This window comes from Plectropomus leopardus, chromosome 14, assembly GCF_008729295.1.
Source record: "Plectropomus leopardus isolate mb chromosome 14, YSFRI_Pleo_2.0, whole genome shotgun sequence".
NCBI classification, from domain to species: domain Eukaryota; kingdom Metazoa; phylum Chordata; class Actinopteri; order Perciformes; family Serranidae; genus Plectropomus; species Plectropomus leopardus.
In genome coordinates this window covers 20,102,593-20,123,318 of record NC_056476.1, presented here as the reverse complement: position 1 = coordinate 20,123,318, position 20,726 = coordinate 20,102,593, and the positions used below count along the sequence as shown (strand labels likewise).

Sequence of the window (20,726 nt, the reverse complement as noted above, 5' to 3'; positions counted from 1 at the left end):
TGGTTTCTTCTGATAATGCAGACACTATGTCCAATCTTGAGGGTGTCTGACTATCCCGAGGAGCCTTGTGGGACAATGGAACATGCTCCAGCATTTCTAGTCATAACATCAGACTTTCAGATCTGTAGCCTATTATGTAAACCTATTAGCCTATTACCTAAATCCCAAATTATCCTTTGAATGATTTAAATCAGGATCCAGAATCCAGGTATAATCTGGAGAAACCCAGACATAGGCCTAATCTTTCCACTATGATTTGTTTACAGGCTTCAAGGGTTTGGATCACAAAATCTTCCACAATTTTGATACACTACTTTAAAAAAAAGAAAAAAGAAATACAGGATAAGACAGCATAAGTCAACCTGTGGCATATACAGTACCAACAAAGCATGGAGAAAATAATTCAGCCATTCCTTATTTATCTTTGATTTAAGAATCCAAGTATGCCTTAATGGAAAATGACTAAGGAACAAAAGCAACACAAAGTTCATGAACTTAAAAAACTGTCCTGCGTGTGTTTGCATTTCAGGGATCAAGGATAATGTGGTTATTGTGACTTTTAATTATTTGGCTTTTTGTATTTCTCTTAGCACTGTTTGTATAGTTCTGCAAAATATAAAGACATCATAAACTTTTTATTAAGTATCTGCATAACACAACTATTATTGTCAGCATGACAACACTGAGTTTTGTTTGGCTGCAGATTTTTTCGTTGAGAAATTGTTTATCATCCCCCCTGTGACTCGAGGCCATTTAGCTTGCTAGAGTTTCACTGCCTCAGAGAACAGAAACTTTACTATAATTGTAATGTCGCGCTGCTTTAGGTCCCCTGAGCCAAAGTGTCATAAATGTAAGAGGTTTTGTTAATCTATAGGAAAATGGGGCTTCTATCGGGAGACCACATTAGAAGCATCGAGTTACAAAGTCAAAGATTATGCAGGGTGGCTGCATGCCCAGCCTGTCACTTTGAAAACAATGGCTACACATAAGACTGCTTTGTTTAAACAGAGCAACAAAAGCTATTGAGCAAATATCATGCACTCATTACAGTCCACAGCTCTGTTGCTAAACTTGTTGAACGGGATCGTGAAACCTAGTTGGAATCAATCTCTCAATAGTTAAAAGTCAACATCATTTACACTTTTGGTTATGTTTACATGTATACACAGGTGATTTTCAACCATTAACCTACAAGTCCTGCTGTGAAACCTTTTACCATATGGACCTCTTACACAAGGGTGTGGCAGGAATTATAGGGTTTAGTTCTACTGTATTTGTGAGGTCAAATGACCACAAGGGACAGAACATACTAACCAGTTTGTGAAGAGTTTACCTTGTAATATGTAGCAAGGGTATATATTTTGGTTCAACATTCGAAGGTACAGGTATGAAATGGAGGTTGTGGGGGTCCTCTGACAGAAATCTTTTAGTGTCAAACACTAAATTTCCTTTAATGTTTAAGCAGCAATATGAATATTTTCTGCATCAATTTCTAAATGCACAATTCTAATTCAAAGGGATGTTCCCCCCTGAAATCTACACGTGTGGCATTTAGATTTTTCATACAGTAACCTTTAATTTACCTACTGTATTTTACATGTATTTATTTATTTATTTTTTTGAGCATCGAATATCACCAGCATCTTCACTTTATGGTGTAAATTCACAATTTGTAATATTCAGGGGTAAATGTCCTCTGTGTTTCCCCTCCGTCTTTAATTTGCCTATGACATTTTACAAGAGAAATGCTCTGTGACGTGTCAGGACATGTTCTTGACATGGATCCCACTGTCTACGGGAAATGCTGCAACAGAGGCTTATCACGTAACTGCAGACATATCCATATCCTGTAAACAAAAACAGCAGATCATCTCTCTTTTGGAAATTTTATTAGTGTTAATAAACAAAAATGAATTCAATACAAATGGTATAAATTTTGTCCCAAGGACCCTTTTGTGAGATACCAGATGCTGATTTGCATTTTGGGTGAGACTGGGCAGCTGTTTGTTCACCAGTGCAGTGTAGTAGCATAGTAACAGTGGTGAAAGATGCTCTTGGCAGAAAAGCAGATTCTTTAATATTTTGTGAATGTTCCTGTCTTCAAGTCAAAGAATGATTTTTTTTAAAATTATAATTCAACTAGCACTGCTCATCTTACTGGCTATCCCCAAGTGCCCATTAAAGACCCCTCAAGAGTCTATGGATCCAAATTTGGACTGGCACAGTCACAAGAATAAATGTTGGTATTGTATGTTCCTGCAAATGACTGATATGTAACATTTGTATGTTTCATATGTAACAGATGTGTTGAAACTTTATGTTTTTTTTTATGTTGAATTGTACACCACACTGACCTCAACCTGTATATAACCCAGAGTAGCCATTATAATTCAACAACAACACAAATGAAATGATCTTTAACAGTAGCTCTGAGTTTTCAGTTTACTTTTGCAGTTTATACAAGATGTTGTCAGCTTTAATTAGTAAGTACATCTGGAGGCTTAAGCAGATTTCACCATGCCTGAAATGTAAACAAAGGTGGAGCCTGGCTGCCAAAAATAACAAAGGTGTAAGCTGTATTAATATTTATTGAACAACGTGTCTGATCCATTGACAGGAAAGAACTTCAGATATTTTTATGGATACAATGTTTCTGTAACATAAGTTGTCCACCAGAGAGAGCTCTGTTGAATACAACAAACTAATACACCCACAGACAGGGATGCACTTGAGTTGGCAGTGTGCATTGCAACTGAGCAGATCAGTTCATCAGCCTATTCAAATATTAAATGTCACAACTTTTTTATATAAAGATTTGACAGAGCATGGGTTCATGTGAAAAAATTAAAAATAAATCAAGGCCGATTCATCATTTTGGCCTGCTGTTCTTTTTAACTCCCAATTGTAAATATCTGATACAGCCTAAAAATCCAAAGCGTGATGATGCTGTAAAAAGTTTGACATATCACAGTTAACCCTTTAAAACCTGGAGCAACATCACTTTCCTTGTGCTTTTACATACCTTTCACAAGTATGCAAACCTCGAGCAAATTGATGCAATTTCTTTCAAGTACATGGGAATAGGGGAATGAGCAACTTGGTAACACAAGTTTCACAAGTTGCAAGAAGTAGGAATATTTAGGAAATTATTCTAAAAAGGCTATGGGGGGAAAAGCTAGGGAAAACTATATTCAAATAATTTTCATAATTCATAAATCATTTAAAAATGTTACAAAATTATTCTAATTTTAAAATACTTCTTCAAATTTGTGTTTTTTTTTAACTCTCTTTTATTGCTATGAAATCAATTTGCTCAGGTTTTATAAAGTAAATGAACAGACAAATACTTGATTAAAAACAAAATGCAGATCTACAAATGGATCCATTCATCTCTTGCCACCAATATAGCTCAAACGTAAATAGCTGAAAATGCTTTTTGATTCAGTGACTGATGAATTATGTGTAAAACAATTTCACACCTGAGATGAAATTGCCTGCAGTGAAACATGACATGCCTGATTTCTCTGATCTCCCTTGTTAGCATCTCACAGACACTACAAATCGACTTAAAAAAGGGTTAAGATATATTAAACCTATTTTCGATGTAAATACTATGGTAAAAACGCTCATTCTTTATGATAACAACTGCGACAGTTGAGCCGAGCGGCAACAAAAACTTCATTTCCCAGGTTGCAGTGCACATCCTAGTTGAAAGGTCGATTACGTCAAACGCATGCCGCCTGGAACAGGACGACAACAAACCGCTTAAATAGCCAAACGCTGACAGTGCATTTACATTTGTCACTTTTCTGTGTTGTTAGTGTAGCTCCCTGTTGGCAGAAATGTCCGGAAAGGCCAAGGACATCCTACAGATGGATCTGTATGGTTTACTCGGTATTGAAAGCACCGCTACGCCAAAAGAGGTGTGTAAATAAGCTAGCCGTTAAGCTAGTTAGCTAGACAAATAGCCGTTACTTTTCAAGCGCACTACTGGCTGACAGTATGTTGTTTTGACAGACAGTTTATCCGAGTGTTAAATAATGTTTAATGTGAAAAAAGCAGTTGTGTTTGCACAAGGAGAGGCTGATTTTGTGTGGCAATTATGCTTTCAAACAAGAGACTATGTTAGCTTGGTATCATTCATCTTGTTTAAACTTGTGTTTTTGCAATGTGTATGCGTGCATAATATCATAACACAAGAAGTCTTTGTTGTCTATCAAGAGAAGCACCATGTAAGTAAACCAAAGGACTGATATTGTAGGTCCAGTGAGAGCCTCAGGTAGCAAGAAACACCGGGCTAATGACTGATTCGCAATGGTGTGATTTACTGACAAGGCCACTGGGTGGCAACGTTGCATTAGTTTAGTCTGTGGTATCTCATGCCTTTGAATGAGAGTGGATGTAAATTTTAGGGCTGAAACAAATTTTAATTATCAGTTATTCTGCCAGGTATTTTCCCAAATAACTGATTAATCGTTTGGTTCATGCAATACTTAATTAGGTGAACAATCTTAGTCACAGTTTTGCACAGCTCAGTGAGATGTCATTAACCTGTATGATTCATATGACAAAAAATCCAAACCCCAAAGATATTCAACTTACAATAAAACAGTGAAAAGAGGGAAACAATCACAGTGGATGATTTAGTAATACTTCATGCATAGCATTTTATTTAAAATATCACTTTAAACAATTAATTGTTTATCACCATGGTTGCCAATTTTCTATATACAGATTAATATACTAATTGTGTCACCTTTTATACATTCAAAAAAGAATCATTATTAAATAACTTTATGGTTTTGAGTCTACTAAGTCTACAAATTCTTCATCTAAAACTAAACCAAAGCATCAGATCACGTTTGGGCTAAGCTTGGAGTGGTAATGTGATTACACCTAATAAGGCCTGCACAATGCTGTATGACTATGGACAGCGTGTTTACAAAAGAGTGCATCTGTTTGCTTACCTCAGCATACTACAAACAGAATTTTTCCTGAATTACGCTTTGTGCCTGCATGGATTTTGAATCAACTCCTCTACATGTCATTTCCCAGCCCAGAGCGGTTCACCGTGATGTCCTGAACCCTGCCTTTTCCCTACGACCATCTCTTTACTCACAGTTTCCAGCATCTAGAATCCACAAGCCCAAGGGAACTTAAAATTATAGCCAAAACGAGGGAAGTTAATTTCTTAATTGGATTTCAAAGTCCTGGCCTCCCGAGAGGATTATCCTAGAGGAAGTAAGCGGTTGTGGCTTGGGAAGAATTGAGAATCCAAAATGCAGAAGGCTGGTTTTGTGAGGTCTGCTGATGTTCAAGAGTGATAGTGAGGGTGGTGTGTGTGTGTGTGTGTGTAAGGAATTGAGTCTGGGGGGGCTCAATAATCAATCAAGTGTGTGAAGACCGATGTCATCAGAAGGACTACTTACCCACTGCTCCACCACCATCATCATGCATGTTATTTATCACAGAGGGAGGCGAAGAAGCTCATCCCAGAGCCTGTTTGTGTGGGCTTAGCCACAGCTTGTAAAACATTGCCTTGCCTTGGGAATTTGCCTTCTGCATCTCCTCCTGGTTCTATTTAGCATCTCTTTCTGTTATCACTGCTATTGACCCTCTTCTGGGCTGGGCTGGGCTGGGCTGGCTGGTAAATGCCGTGGAAACTGGCATGTGAGAGTCTATGATTTAATGACGATGGATGACTGGGGTTTGCTTTATCCTTGTAGTGCTGAGGGAGGCTGTTGCTGAAGGCAAACCATCATTTAAAGAGTTCATGCATATCAGCAGGGCTTGGATAATAATTGCCTTGGTGTGTGTGTTTTACCTACCACAGATTGCTTGGTGAGACAATGTCAACAGCAAAGACCACACAAAATATCTTGTGGTTTATTCAGTTACTCAAATTGTAGTGTACCTGGTGTGTTGCAGTATATGCAGTTACTACATGCCTGGATAATTTACTTCCATACAAAGCATCCGGACAGGACAGGTGATTGCATTACATTGTAGTAGTGTGTTGTAGAGCCATTGCTCTCAGTTTCTTCTTTGAGCATCTAATTGGTCTGGGCAGTAAGATTAACCCTTTGAAACCTGGAGCGACATCACTTTTCTTGTACTGCATTCAGATGCCTTTCACAAGTATTTAAACCTTCAAACCCCCAGGTAAATTAGTTCAATTTCTTTAGAAAAATAAGGCAATGAACAACTTGGCAACTAATTTTGTGCTACATTTTGGGTAATTCCGTCTTTGCTGATTGCCTTCTTCACGTTTTTTAAAGAAATCAAGCCAATTAGCTCAGATTTCAAAGAGTTAAAGGTATACTATGCAGAATTGTCCTGTGCTGAAAAACCGCGTATATGGCAAGGCAAAACACATAGCTTTCACTTTCGCTGGTGATACTGTAACAAACAGTAGCAATGCACCAATTTTGAAATTCTGGGTGATACCAATGTTTAAAATAACAATCTGGCCGATAGCCAGTGTTTTGTGTTGTTGGTGTTGTTGTTTATTTTGTTTTTATTGTTATTTATTCCCCCCTTAGTGCCAGGAAAACAAAGAAATCTTTATCTAAAAAAGGTTACTTGTGGTCACCAGCTTCTAAAAGCTAACGTGAACTAAGTTTCAACACGGATTTGATGTTCACCATGTAGCATTATCAGGGAAACATTAGGGTACATCCCCAGGTGCATTGACAGAGACCTTACTAACGAAACAAAAAAAACCCTAATAGTGTCCTTTGGTCCCAACGGCGACAGAATACCATTAGTCTCAAGCCCTGCTTTTTAGCCATCACAAAATTGATGTGACACAGTGGAAAACATTGGCCATTGCCATTGTGAATGTCATCTTCTATGGCGACAGGCTGATGACACTCTACAAGGCAGATATTGACTGATATCAATGTGCGGCCAATAAATCGGTGCATCCCTAACAAACAGTAGCTGACATTTCGTGAATAGTGTACTGTTAAGATTATTATTTAATTCTACGATGCACGGGGGCACATCATCAGTGATGTGCAGAACTTTCATCAGATAGCATGCCTCAGGCAGATGATTTATATTCAATGCACTGATCTGAGTTCAACAGTTATACAATTATTATTGACTGGTCGATTGATTAGCAAATCTCTTGACATGTTATGCAAACAAAACACATTTAAAAAACAAAAGTACACTGAGCTTGGAATCATTAATTTGGTCAACAAAATTTTGTAAACTGATCACATCTTGATACCATTCCGTGAAAAGTTAATATTGTTCAGTACTGAATTAATGCTGAGTTTGTTTGGATGTTTGGCGGGGTTCACAAACACACGGGCACATGGAAAGTTCATCACAATATCTCACTGTTTCTCTTCATTACATCCACTTTTTCTCCTTTCTTTTCAGTCTCTTTTTCTCTGTGTGGTCATGTCCTCTTTGCCCATGTCCTTACCCCTCTTCTTCCTCTCCCCCGTTGCGCCTCTTATTATTTTCCTCCAGCTGATAATGTCCTGTAAATAGCAGAGCGTTGTAATTACGGAGGATGGGCCCATGGCAGATCAGGCAGCTAATCAGCCACACAGGCTTGGGGCCCTACAAGGGCTGTGCCGAAGCTGCACTAGGACCAGTTTGTCAACTATAATTGGCACCAAAGACTGGTCTAATGAGGACAAGATGTGGACATGCAGTTAAGACTGTGGCAGACAGGGATCATGGAGGCACAGAGAGGCTGTTTTTAGCCAGACCCTAACCATTAGGCTACTGTTGGCCTGCTGCTGCATGATCAGAGTCTTTCCTTGATTTCTTGGTTCCTCCTCCACAAATTCAAGTGTGTGAAAAAAAATAAAATTTCTGCAATTCAGCTTGTCCAGCATATGAGACAAGAAAAACAGGCATGTGACCATATAGAGTCATTTGAATTGCAGGAGATGGAAGACGCAGCAGCATTAAATACTAACATTTAGCTCATCAGTAAGCACAACGGACAGCAGTTGGTTTCAGACCAGGAGTCCTTCTGGTTTTCTCTTCAAGTGGTCTCATATTGATATAGGAGCCAATCCTGAAAGGTCATGGTGGTCTGCACAAAGATAATTGCGACAGTAATTGACAGGATTAGTCTCGGGTTAGTCCGGATTACGAAGATGCCACTCTCGATCTGAGAGCTCTTATCCACACATGTGCTAACCTCTTCAAAAGCTGGCCTGCTTAGGCGTCTATTTTGTAGGACCAAAGAGCTTCAGGGTCTTCCAGCATCAATTAAGGCTTGCGTGTTACGGCATCGATGGGAATAATCATGTATTATTTAACAAAACAGCACTGGAGGAGCAGTAGATAGAGAGACGATATTTTGAAGGATGCTAGATGGATGCTAGAGGGACTGAAAAGAAAAAGAAAGAGGAGGAGACGGAGAGAAAAGCAGGTTGGATAATTAGTTGAAATGCAGAGAAGTATGTATGTTATTTACATCTTTAACTGAACTCAGTGAGACAAAGGTGATGACGTGCCACATGGCTGCTCTCCGCCAGAACAGTATCAATGATGACAGGTTGTGCTTGTCAAACAGCTCAGCTGGCCAGACTTTTGCCCTGACAATGAGAAACATCTGCTGTGTTTACAGCAAATGTGGAGATGTGTTTATCTTGTCAGCTGGCTGCAGGTGCCGATGAACATGAGAAGTAGTATAGTACGAGAAGAAGTGGAGTGAGTGTGAACTGAGGACACTGCATGAGCTTTTAAAGGACTATAGCAGTGAATTTGCGGGTTTTAGCCCCCTTTATTTCAAATCACACATACTTAACTTTACAGCTGCAAACTGTTTTACTCAGGTTTTTGAAAACGTAAGTTTTTTTCCTGCTATTCTAGGCATCCATTGGTATAACACTTTCAAAACCTGCGTGTCTGTATAATGCATTACAGTGAACAGGTGCAGGTTTTTTCCAAATGACATTATTGTTGTGTGAATGCTGTGTCAGTGAGGTAATGTCTTAAACTGCATTACCACACTGACACCACTGATCAAAAATAATACAGACTTGTTCGCTCTGATGAACTAAACAACTCACGTGAGATAAATTTAGCATCATGTGGAAATTAGCACAAATCAGTAGCTGCTTGAAGCAGAAGGCAAAACAAACAAAAATAATGAATGTAATACTAGGGGATACCTCAATTTGGATCAGTGTATTGATTCAGTGATCAACGATCGAGTATCATAGATGCAAAATGAAACCATTGATATACCGCATATCACCATTTCCATCCAAACACACCTCCATCCTCAACAACAGAACAGTGCTAGCAGCCTAGCACAAGGCAGATAAGTGAAAGTGACCAGCAGACAATGAAGATATCTACTGATATCATCTCATTTTGATCTCAGGCCCCTGGCTTAAATCAAAATCTTTTTTGTGTCAGACTTTGTCATAGCAGAAAAGTGGTATTGTTGTCCGAGGAACTGACATGATATTTTATGGAAATGAAACTTGTGTTTAACACTCCTATCAAAAACTGTCACCTGAAAAACTCAAAAACTAAACACTGATAGGGCTGTGTAAGACAGGGAGTTCCCCAGCTTCTATCACTACCTTTACATTTCTCAGAACGATGTCTTTTATAGTGACGAGCTAAAATAAAAACTTTTAAATTAAAGTCCAACTAATTTGTTAATCAATTAATTGGTTTGAGAAAAAATTTATTCTGTGGTTCCATCTTATTAAATGTGATTATTTTCTGGTTTCCTTACTGATCTATGATAGTAAACTGAATATCTTTGGGTTGTGGACAAAACGAGACATGTGAGGACGTCATCATTTTTAGACTGAACAACTACTCAATTAATCGAGAAATAATCAACAGATAAATAGAAAATGAAAATAAGCTTAGTAAGACGGTCAGTTAATTGTAAGCCTAATCATTGCCTTCTTACCTTTTCGCTTCATCTTGAACCATGAAGGGAACAGCATTGCCTTCCTTTTGTACCTGTGTATTGACGAGTGAAAATACATTTGAAGTTGACGTGGAATTTTCATTTCCTTTAGTGTACCTTACCAAAAGTCGGAGAAAATTGGACAAAGCTATAATAGCGAGCACAGAGAAAAAGAAACGGGAGAAACAGACGGAGAGAGGCTAAAAAGGGGAAGTAGGCTTAGGCCTCACTAAGCATATGTGTTTGGCTCAAGTCCACGGCTCTGTGTGTCAGTCTCAATCTGTAAGAAGCCTCTGTGTGCCAAGCAGCAAGACTAAATACTTCTTAATGATGTCTAGTCTCTCAGAGCTCTCTCAGTGAACCAAGATCTCATTTACTATTGGAAAAAAAATAGATGTTGATGACCAAGAGAGAGAACACAGGACTTGTGACATTTAGGAGCCCTTGAGCCACGATAAGCTGCAGAGAGTTCACTGGAGTCTTAGCTTCTGGACTCCAGGCATCCAGCCTAATGTGCCTAAGTTGACTGTCATGGAGACTCATTGAGGTTGCCGTTAAAAAAGGCTTGGACACTGATGGATTACACCATTCTGCTCAGTTCCCTCAGAGTTTAGTTTCCCCCCCCAGTAAAGTCAGCGCTGTATGTTTTGGCGTGCATTCTAGAGATAAAATTGTGCAAAACAACACACAGGGAAACATTGCGCATGCCAGAGGACAAGGCGTCCAATGCAAACGCTTCCCAGACATGAAGAAAGGAGCTCCCAAATTCTGTGGCCCGTAGCATACTGGCAGCACACTGATTTGCGCAAAGGGGTGTATGTGAAAACACGCAGAGCGTTGGCATGGCTGATTAGAGTGGTGAGAAAGTGTATGTCAGTGTGTGTGCTTGTGTCAGAGCATAGATATAGTGGGGATTTATGTGCCAAATCCTTAGCATGCAATGCATATATATGAGCGTCCGTTTTGAGACTTCAGCGGAGCACTCTACAGCCCCCTCTGGTCTCCGCGGAAAGTTTTCCTGCTTCCCTTGTTTCTCCAGAGGAGCAGTGATCTAATGAAAACCACCTTGTCATTAACTGGTCCCTAGAAGGACCAATGAATGGTTAACATTCCAAGCAATGACCCAGAGTTAAAAAATCAGCTATAACTAAAACCTCATATGACATTACAATACTCCAAAGTATTGTTTTGTTTTTCCACTTTGGTTCTCTGAACCCCCCAAAAGTTTTGGCTACCTGCCTAAGATATTAATGGCGGCCTTCTCAGATTTGTTATAGACAATGGCACTCTGTTTGTGTATGTTATTGTAACAGTTTTTTTTATGTTTAAATAAAGATGGACTAATACTAGGCTGCAACTCAGGCCACATTTATCTTGCACACTGGCAGCGGGCCTGAGAATAGTTTGGAATTCTTGTGCGGGTAATTCGCTGCGGAGTATGTGCCGAGGTGGTTAGATTCCATTAACAACATGTCAAAAGGACACGAAGCAGAGGATCAGCTCAGGTGTTGATTTGATCCAAACAATACAATCCCCGATTTTTATTTAAATGCAGACCACATTTCACCCCCAGTGCTTTCATGTCAGCCTGTTACCATTTGTGCCATTATTTCAATGGGACCATCGTTTTTTTATTCAGACTTTGGTTTTCTGGGCCAAGGACGGCAGGATAAAGATAATTGGTACTGAGAGTAAGAATTGACTTGGCCAAAATCTGTGCTTAAGTGGATGATTCGTTCTCTTTGTGTCCTAATCAACATTTTCCACTCTACATAACTCTAGGGGTTCTTCTGTTTTTCTCCTAGATCAAGAAAGCTTATCGGCAGAAAGCTTTGACATGCCATCCAGACAAGAACCCAGACAACCCGAAAGCAGGTGAGTGAGCCAGCTAACGTGTTTATCTGTTTGTTTCTTCTCACGTTCTCCCCATTCTGAGCCACACATCTCCCATAGATGCCTAGTAGAACTGGAACAAGATTAATTATTTGTGAAAACAAGATAGCGGTGTGCTTGAGGGCTGTTTGTCATATGAAAGTCGAGAAGGAAATAAGTTACTTCCCATTTCTGTGCGAAATCATTCTATTATCACTTGTGGAGGCGTGCGATGTTTAGCGTCACCTCTCATTGGGTATGGTCCATTCATGTGCGATGGTGCGCCACTCAACACGTAACAGTGAGGGCTGGGAAAGCTGTTTAGATGGATTGAAATCTGTCAGACAGTGGCAGCAACCACATAACTGTTAGCTGACAAAACAAGCAACGTCGGTCTACAGGACAAAAGCCACGTTAGCATTCCTGGTTGACAAATAAATGCATGATTGGACAGTAATGTTTACAATATGATTTTATTTAAGCCCGAATGGGATTCAGCAGTTTGCTATTTTATCAATTTCTCTTGGCTTTTTTGTATTTGTATTGGACATATGGTCGTAGTAATGTATACGCTGTTCTTGATGCTCAATTTTAGCTTTGGATCCCGCGTATCTGTTGGCTACGATATCTGTCAAATGGTGTGCAGACTCCATATACTTGGTGCGCTGCAGGCGTAAGCTGGTGTGCTAATGGTGGGCACCCAGTGTGATCCACTGCTGTTACCCACCTGCATTCACTTAACACATACTTCTCTGCATTTCAGATAAACTAAACTAAGTTTATAAATTATTTGCTTGGTTCTCGTTCCTTCCATGCACCCTGATGAGGACCAAGTGTCGAAACCAGTTGGTATTTTTATACAAATACTCATGTTCTGAATAAAGACTTTTAAACCCAATTCAGCTTTCTTTATGCAATTTCTGCATTGTTTTCTGAAGACTTAGAGGCAATCGTTTGACTGAGTGGCCATCAAGCTCCAGAACGAAAAAGTTAAAAAAAAAAAAAATCTCTGGAGTCGCGCTCTCAGCAAGTTGTACCCTGTCAGACAGCCCAGCCACATCACTCTGTAGGAAGTCCAACCAGCGCCTGTCTCTCCCGCCAGCTTTTTAGCCAGAGAGGACCAGCCAAACACCAGCAGCACCACCATCACCACCAGCATTTCCACACTCCATCCCTCTTTGGCTTGAGTCCTTTTGCGGCCTGTCGCCAACCAGCATGTCAACAATTAGACCAGGAAATCTCAGTGTAGCTTTTTGTCGAAATGGGGGAAAAAAAAGGCACCTTGGACAAAAGACTGGTCATGAGGCATGTTTTCAAGTGAGGTTTATGTGGTTGCTGGATGGTTCAGACAATTCCTGATTATGTCAGGAAAAAAAAAACTGGGAAATTGGTCGGGTTTTCAGGGGGTTGAGAGGGATAATACAAAAGCAGGGGGTCGGTTTCCCAGAAATGGAAAAGAAGTGGTTTGGAGGGCCTCAACACTTGAACCCGCACATGGACAGACTCTGTCTCTATCGCACGAGAGCGGAGCAAGTCTTGGGATTTGCTGCTCCTCAGGGGAAAGTTGTATGCATGTAAGAGGTGACTTGGGGGTCATGATTCCTCACTGACTGAAGACAACCCCCCAAACTATTCCCTCACTTTCCTCAACCCCCCATGTTGTGACACTCTGAGCTGCCTAGTGGGCATGGCAGGTCTCTCCCAGTTGGATTTCATTCCAGCCCATTATATGCGTGTAGGTAACCTGAGCGCCTCTGCTGGCAGCATGATCTCCAGAGCCTCCTGTTAGTGTGCACTGCCAGTCCCCACAGGGAGTAACAGTATCGGTCTGTTAGGCCTCCCATCAGTGAATGATTAAGCCTGGCTAGTATAGTGCAGTAGTGTGGCGGTTGTATGACGGAGAATGGGATTGTGGTCTCCCTCTGTACTCCCTCTGTGTGTGTGTGTGTGTGTGTGTGTGTGTGTGTGTGTGTGTGTGTGTGTGTGTGATGACAACTGGGGAGGTGGAGTCTTGCGTGGTAGTGGTGATTGTGGCCATGGCCCCTCGAGGTGCTCTAATGGAAGATAGATGGAGAGGCCAAGAGTTTGTGTGGGAATGCACATCTGTGTCACTGGAGGAAACCGGTTTCGTGAGGCTTATGGCACCTTTTTAAAGCATAAAAGATAAAAGGCCTCAGTAGGTTTCAGCCCGGTGTCTCAGATATCATGCTGAGCACATAATGCCTCGTTTGGCATAAGCCTCCTCCTACATGTCATGTTTCCCTTTATGTCACATTACCTTCTTTTCTATCTCTTCTGTATTCATTTTATGCTGATCTATGCTATTTGGGATAATTGAGCAATTCAGAGTAGAAATCTGGGGTTTCAGGAAGTGTTAAACACTACTGTTACTGCCCCCATACAACTAACTCTAGCTCACCTGTTGCCAAACAGTAACACAAAGCACTGTAGCCCAGCTAGCCACCTCAAATTAGCTAAGCCTAGCGAAGAGCTATATACTATGGGTCGGAATTTAAGCAATTTTTATTGCAGCAAAATGTATCTATCAGACTGGAAAAAAAGCTATCCATATTATTCTAGTAGGTTATTAAAGGTTAAATTTTTGTTTACAATATTGATAATTTATTTGGGCTAAAAAAAAGACAATTGCCATCTTTGTATTGATACAATATTGCTACAAAAATGTTGGGATACAAGGTACAACGTAGATTTATCAGTCATTTTTTAAACAGTCCAAAAAATGAAATTAAAATTTGTCCTTGATCCTTTTGGAGTTGAAGGAGGAGTTGAGGAGTCTCACAGCCTGGGGAATGAAGCTGCTCTGTAGTCTGATGGTATGGCAGCCGATACCGTTTGTCTTTTTACAGATGGCAGCTGGGAGAACAGACTGTAGCTGGGGTGGCTGCTGTTTTTCAGTATCTTTAAGGCTCTGTGCACCTCATTGCACTGATGTTATGATGCTCTGTAGATGGCTACCAGTGATGTTCTGGGCAGTTTCAATCACCTGCTGTAGATGATGCGATACTATGCTGTATTCATTTTATTTCCCAACCCTACTACATACCATCATCACCATCATCATAATCTGTAATAATGTTCAGTGTTAGCATTTTCTTTGCCGACAGTGGGAATAATTACATGAACACTGTCAACATGTGCTTTTGTATGCCAATGCCAACCAGCTGGTCTCACACACCCCGCAACTCCTTGCAGCTCTGAAAACATTGGTGCAAATTTATCCAGTAGGTCTTATTTGGTAAAAGAAGTAAAATTATCTGAAATCTACACAATTATTGTCACACTTGAAAAATAATAATGCATACTGACAGTTTAATTTTTAGCTTAAAAAATGTTTTTTGGCAGGTAAGTGATAGTAAAGCTGGTGACACTCAGCAAATTAATTACACTTCTACTCTAAAATGGAAGTTTACAAAATGTTCAGATAAAGGAAAATGTCAATTAGGTGCCAAAGGTCAATTTGGGCACCCAGTAACAGCAATTTCACAGTTTCCTCTCTCTCGTCCCTCTCTTTCAGCTGAGCTCTTCCACCAGCTGTCCCAGGCTCTTGAGGTGCTAACTGATGCTGCTGCCAAGGTAAATCCACTGATGCCTCTCAGCCTGTCATACGTGCAGATACACACTCTTGCACACACTCATGAGTCATCATCCTGGTGTTTGATATTGTTTTCAGGCTGCCTATGACAAGATTTGCGCTGCCAAGAAGCAAGCAGAAGAAAGAAACCGGAAGCTAGATGACAGGAGAAAGAAAATTAAGCTTGGTGAGTTTATCTAAAATCATACAGCATCTCAAGGCTCCTGGTTTATTGATTTTTATTTTTAGGTTTTGTTTGTATTGGTATTGTAAAGGGTTATATCAAAATCATTTTTTGTTGTATACAGTAATCCAGAATTTATACAACATCAGCTAAAATTAGTTTTTAAAGTGATGAATTGTCTAGTATAGAATTAAACAAGAGCAGCTGTTAAAAAATCTATTTATATAGCACACGTCTGTTTTCTTGTTGAAAAGAGATTCGCTTTGAGTATATGAAGGACATATCGATTGTGTGTGTGTTTTTGTTACTTTTACAGACTTGGAGACCAGAGAGCAACAAGCCGAAGCTCAGAGCCAGGAGGAGGTGCAAATCACTAGAACACTTGAAGAAGAGGTACGATAATTTATAGAAACCATATGAGAGATGACACTGCACCAAACATTGACCAGAGAAGATGTTAAAAAAATAAAAATAAAAATTTCACTGTGCTACAGGCCTCAGCAGTGTACTGGGAAAAAGGTATCCCAGTGCATCCAGGAAACTCTGAGGCACACCCAGGTGCTTCTACTCTGTTTTTTGTCAAATATTCCCGTCTAATTGGGTTGAAATCTTCCAAAAACTTGGGTCAGGAACAAAGGCTCTATCTGAGAGCAGCCTTTTTTTCACTGCCATATCATAATTATCAGTAAACCTATTAGGTGATATTGCATGACTTGATGCACTTTGTTCAGGAAGCCAATGATAAATAAAAATGGTGTGTGTGCTTCCAAGGTGAGTCACGGCATGTGCTCAATGTGTTTAATGCATGTAAATGTCTGTGGCCTTGGGGGGAGGAGGTAACCAGCAGGTGGCACTGTTCCATTTCTGTCTCATCTCAAGGGGTTATAATTTTAACTGAAAAAAATAAGGTGGTCTGCACACTCTCCTGAAAACACAGAATATCAGAAAGAGTGCCGAGAAAGCTATTAATGACATCAGTGCTCAGTAAGATGCACAGATGCATAATTTGCTGTCACTCAAAACCAGCATGTCTGTTGTGCACATTACTGTATTGTATGTGTCTGTTTCTACCAGATAGCCCGTTTGAGGGAAGAGGGGTCCAGGCAGCTTGAGGAGGAACAGAGGATCATCAGAGAGCAGATACAGAGAGAACGGGAAGCCCAGCAGCAGCAGAGAGGAGGCCACACTCACAGAAGTATGTCCACTTCCAAGATTTAACCCAGTCCAATCTGCTCAAGTTCAGGGTAAAGGGAACTAGGCTTATTGTCAAAATGTATTCTTGTTATTCCTATTGTCTTAGTCATTCCAAAAAAAATGATTAACATGAACAACTTTCTCTCAAGTTCAAAAACTTTAGTGCCAAAATTCAAATGTATGATATAATCAAGCAAAAAGACCATTCCATAGACCATAAATGGGGAAAGATGTTATAGATGTCCAGATGGAGGGCAAAGACTACCAGCAGTGCACAAATACTTATCATTTGCACTGTTTATCGACCAAATTAGGCAAGAACAAGGGCGAAGGGAGAAGTAATAAGAAACACCTCAATGAGAAAGAGCGGCAGGTCTGAACCTCTGTTTTCAGTCTGGAGGGGTGTAGTAAAGTAATATCAAGTGTTAGCATTTTGTGACTTAAGTTTGATACAATTACGGTAGAAGGTAGAAAATAGTAGCTAAAGTTAGCCAGCATTAGCTAGTAATGTTAACCTGACGGCAGTGCATCCATACATAGAGTTGAAATATACAACAGTTATACCCCAATGCACTCACTCAACAACAAGCATTACCACGCTGGGCAAATTTGTCAAGTCGTGGGAAAAATCACTTGGTTTGTTGATTGCATCCAACATGAGTTTCAATCCTCTGACGATACCCACAATCTGCAGGTTCATTTCCAATTATAGCAGGGTGGTGATTTATCACCTCCTGCCCTTCATCCGACATTTGTGCATCTAATAGTCACATGATTACAAACAAGCAAAAAAGCTTACTTGGGCATAAAAAAGAAAACCGGAGCAGCTTCAGACTTTATACTTGATGCCATCACAAGTCTGAAACTTACTTCTCTGCTTTCTGGCTTTGAGAGAGAGTAGCTCATGATCACAAATATTGATTGAACTTTTCTCGGCTATGGAAATAATTTATTGTAATTCTTAATTCAGGCGGCATTGCCCTTTAAACATACCAGTTCTCCCTGGATAAATCCAGTTTGATCGAGTGAAGCGCTTTTACTGTCCTGAAAGCCTCAGCTGAGTGAACCCCCTGTCTTTCCCAACCATCATACTGTCAGTCCAACCACAACAGTCACCAGGCTCGCTGTGGTTCACCAAATATTATTCACATAAGAAACAATAACAATAACTGAATGTATGTTTGAATAAATGTTTTGCACTTTGAAGAGCTTCTATTTTAGTTTCTTGGCAGTAAGACAACTTGGCAAGATAACATAGGAATGCCAAGCACCACGTACACACATATTTGTCCATCAAACTTTTAATCTCTTGATCATATTTTAAAGCTTTAGTGTCTCCATGCTGCAGACATAAAAAGTAAGAGTCTTGTAAAATAAGGCTATAGAAGTGTGGGTATTTAAGGGAAGTACTGATTCTTGGCCCTGGACTAGACCCCTTTTTGTGGCTGGACAATTACTCATGCATAGTCAGCACGTCTTTTGAGTCTCTTCCATTCGCACGGAGTCAGCCCTCCATTGGATCAGCGCTCTGTCTGTTCCATCTTGAGATGCACTCAGTGGATCATCAGACTGTTGCAAGCATACATTTACCATGTGACAGCCAATTTAAAATTACTGTCCATCTGCATGAGGCACCTCAGCTGCTGTCCTAAACGCCACATTTCCTTCCTCAACAAAACAATTGTGTCCTTGTCTTTTTGCTTCATTGTTTCATCTTCTCCTATTGTGTTTTTTTTTTTCTCAGACCCAGGAGTGGAGAGATGTTCACAGAGTAGCGTGACCCCCAAATTAAAGGTAAGGCTTGCAACTATTGGCTTTTAATCAAGGGGTGAGCCTGAGAACAGAGGTCGGGACAAGGGTTGCAGTTCTTGTAGAATTAAGCAGGAAGATGGAAAAGAGGAGCTGCTCCATCTGAGCGAAAGTGCAGGCAGAACCTCAGTGGGGACTTTGATAGAACTTTAAACATTTGTAATTCATTATTTGGAGACCACATACGCTGTCTCACCACTGAGTGCACAGGCTGTTCTTACGCCCATTCCTCCAGAGTAGGCCCGACGTCGTCAGGAGACCTGTCACTAAGCCAAGAGAGGGCTTATTATATTTCCTCCTGGAAACTGCCTAGCCTGTGCATATTAACGGACACTGGGGATGTTAGCTAATGTGTTTAGACATTAAATCTGGTTTTAAAATTTGATAGCCATCTAGTGCAGCAGTGTACTCCCCGACATTTGTGTATTCAGCTAGAAAAACAAACAGCCGAAAGATTGACAGTATCACGGGTCACGTTCAAGGACATGGGAACATGACTGCATAAAGCTATCTCAGAGGCTGTTGGCTCTCGTCATGTTGACGATTAAAAATAAAAATCTCTGTTGTAATTGCATCCTTTTTTTTTTAATTAATGTATTTCTTGTGTTGTCTCTAGACTCAGATTGAGAACAGTATTTACTCTTTGGTTTTACCTTTCCAGTAGAGGTAATCATTTGTTTTAAACCGATTAAAAAAGCCCCTTTATTCAAGATTTAACCTGATTTTTCCACAATAAACAAATCTCTGGGACTATTAGACAGCTGATGGCCAGCACAATTATTGACTGTGATGTGGACTGTTGCAATAAATCTGACATCAGTTATTCCTTCACGGTCCTATGTGTTGGATTTAGGGAAATATATTGGCAGAAATTGAACATACAATTATAAGTATGCTTTCTTTAGTGTATAATCAGTAACAACCTCCTGAACAGTGAGGGAATTCTAACTGGGAGAAGTTTCAGCTGGTTGCAATCTGCAGTCCTCACCATGAGACACCACTAAATCCCCTTAAATCTTACACACTTTACTTTTTAAACAAAGTTCAGTGATAGTAAAAATTTCGATAGTTCTTTGAGATTTTACTTTCATTCTAGACTTTATTCCTCGAAGATATTCTGAAATCTAGTTTTAGCGAAGCATCAATACAGAAAGAGCCAGTTGGTCTGGTTCCACTAATATTTTTCCTTTCCTTATATTTGTTCAAACTAGGAGCACGAGAGTGTTGTGGGCTAAAACCGCAGACATCACATCATGCAAATACTTTAACATCTTATTTGAAGATTAATGGGTAAGAAGGTTATCAGCGGGTGCAGGAGACTGCTCTTGGAAGGAGAATGTACATTTTTGACCGTAATTGTTGGTAAAAGAGGCTGTGTAGACATGGAAATTCCCAGAAATCCTGTTTCTTTGACAGGGAGCAGAATGCTGGAGCTGAGTCAACACTTAGTGCTTGCCATTTATAATTCTACTTTAAGCAGTTAGTGTGATATTGGCTGGACTCTGCTGTTCTTTGAACATGGATATGAGAAGTTGCACAATATCTTTTTTCAGAGTACGGGAACAAGAATCAGTATTTAGCAACAGGACTCAAAGCAAGTGAAAAATGTGATAAATGATCTTTTTTGTGGAAGATGTTCTTTGGAGCTGTTCAGCTCTTATGCAGAAAATGTTTTTTGGTAATATCTAAAACAGCATTTACACTGTGCAGTATGGCAAGCATTAAGACTTATGTAAAGACATAGAAATACTGTTACACAAGAAAATGCTTTAGACACAGTTCAAACATAAGCATAGCACATCTTTTTGCCTATGTCAGAGTATTAGGCGACTTGCTTTGGATTACTTAGTCTTTAATGGGTCTGGTGTTTTCCTTTATTCTGTGGAGTTTGAGTTAAGCAGGTGAGTCACCATGTATTCTGTGGTCCAGGGCTTCGCATGTTCATTTTCACCCACTTTAGCTGCCCAGCACTCTTGGTATGAATGGAAATTGACTGCAGGTCTCACAGGTGGTGCTTGAAATTTGTTCCAAGAGTTTAACAATGTCTCTCCGTAACTCCAGTCTATGTTGATGGTTATGGTAATCTGCATGTTATCATAGCCAAGCCTACCTGGCACACTGTGTCACCCCATCAGCTGAGTTTAATCAATTGTTCTCTAATGATT

General features: G+C 40.0%; 1 protein-coding gene across 2 annotated transcripts in view; it reads left to right on the top strand.

The window, feature by feature from the left end:
• Positions 1–3,731: 3,731 nt before the first annotated feature.
• Positions 3,732–20,726, top strand: part of dnajc17 (DnaJ (Hsp40) homolog, subfamily C, member 17) — a 43,952-nt gene continuing 26,957 nt past the window's right edge. For both annotated transcript variants that reach the window (XM_042500967.1, XM_042500966.1), the window contains exons 1-7: positions 3,732–3,923; positions 11,716–11,785; positions 15,318–15,376; positions 15,474–15,561; positions 15,875–15,951; positions 16,633–16,753; positions 18,497–18,546. In XM_042500967.1, coding sequence (XP_042356901.1) covers positions 3,843–3,923; positions 11,716–11,785; positions 15,318–15,376; positions 15,474–15,561; positions 15,875–15,951; positions 16,633–16,753; positions 18,497–18,546 — 546 coding nt within the window. In that variant the 5' untranslated portion in view covers positions 3,732–3,842. The remainder of the gene's footprint in view (positions 3,924–11,715; positions 11,786–15,317; positions 15,377–15,473; positions 15,562–15,874; positions 15,952–16,632; positions 16,754–18,496; positions 18,547–20,726) is intronic.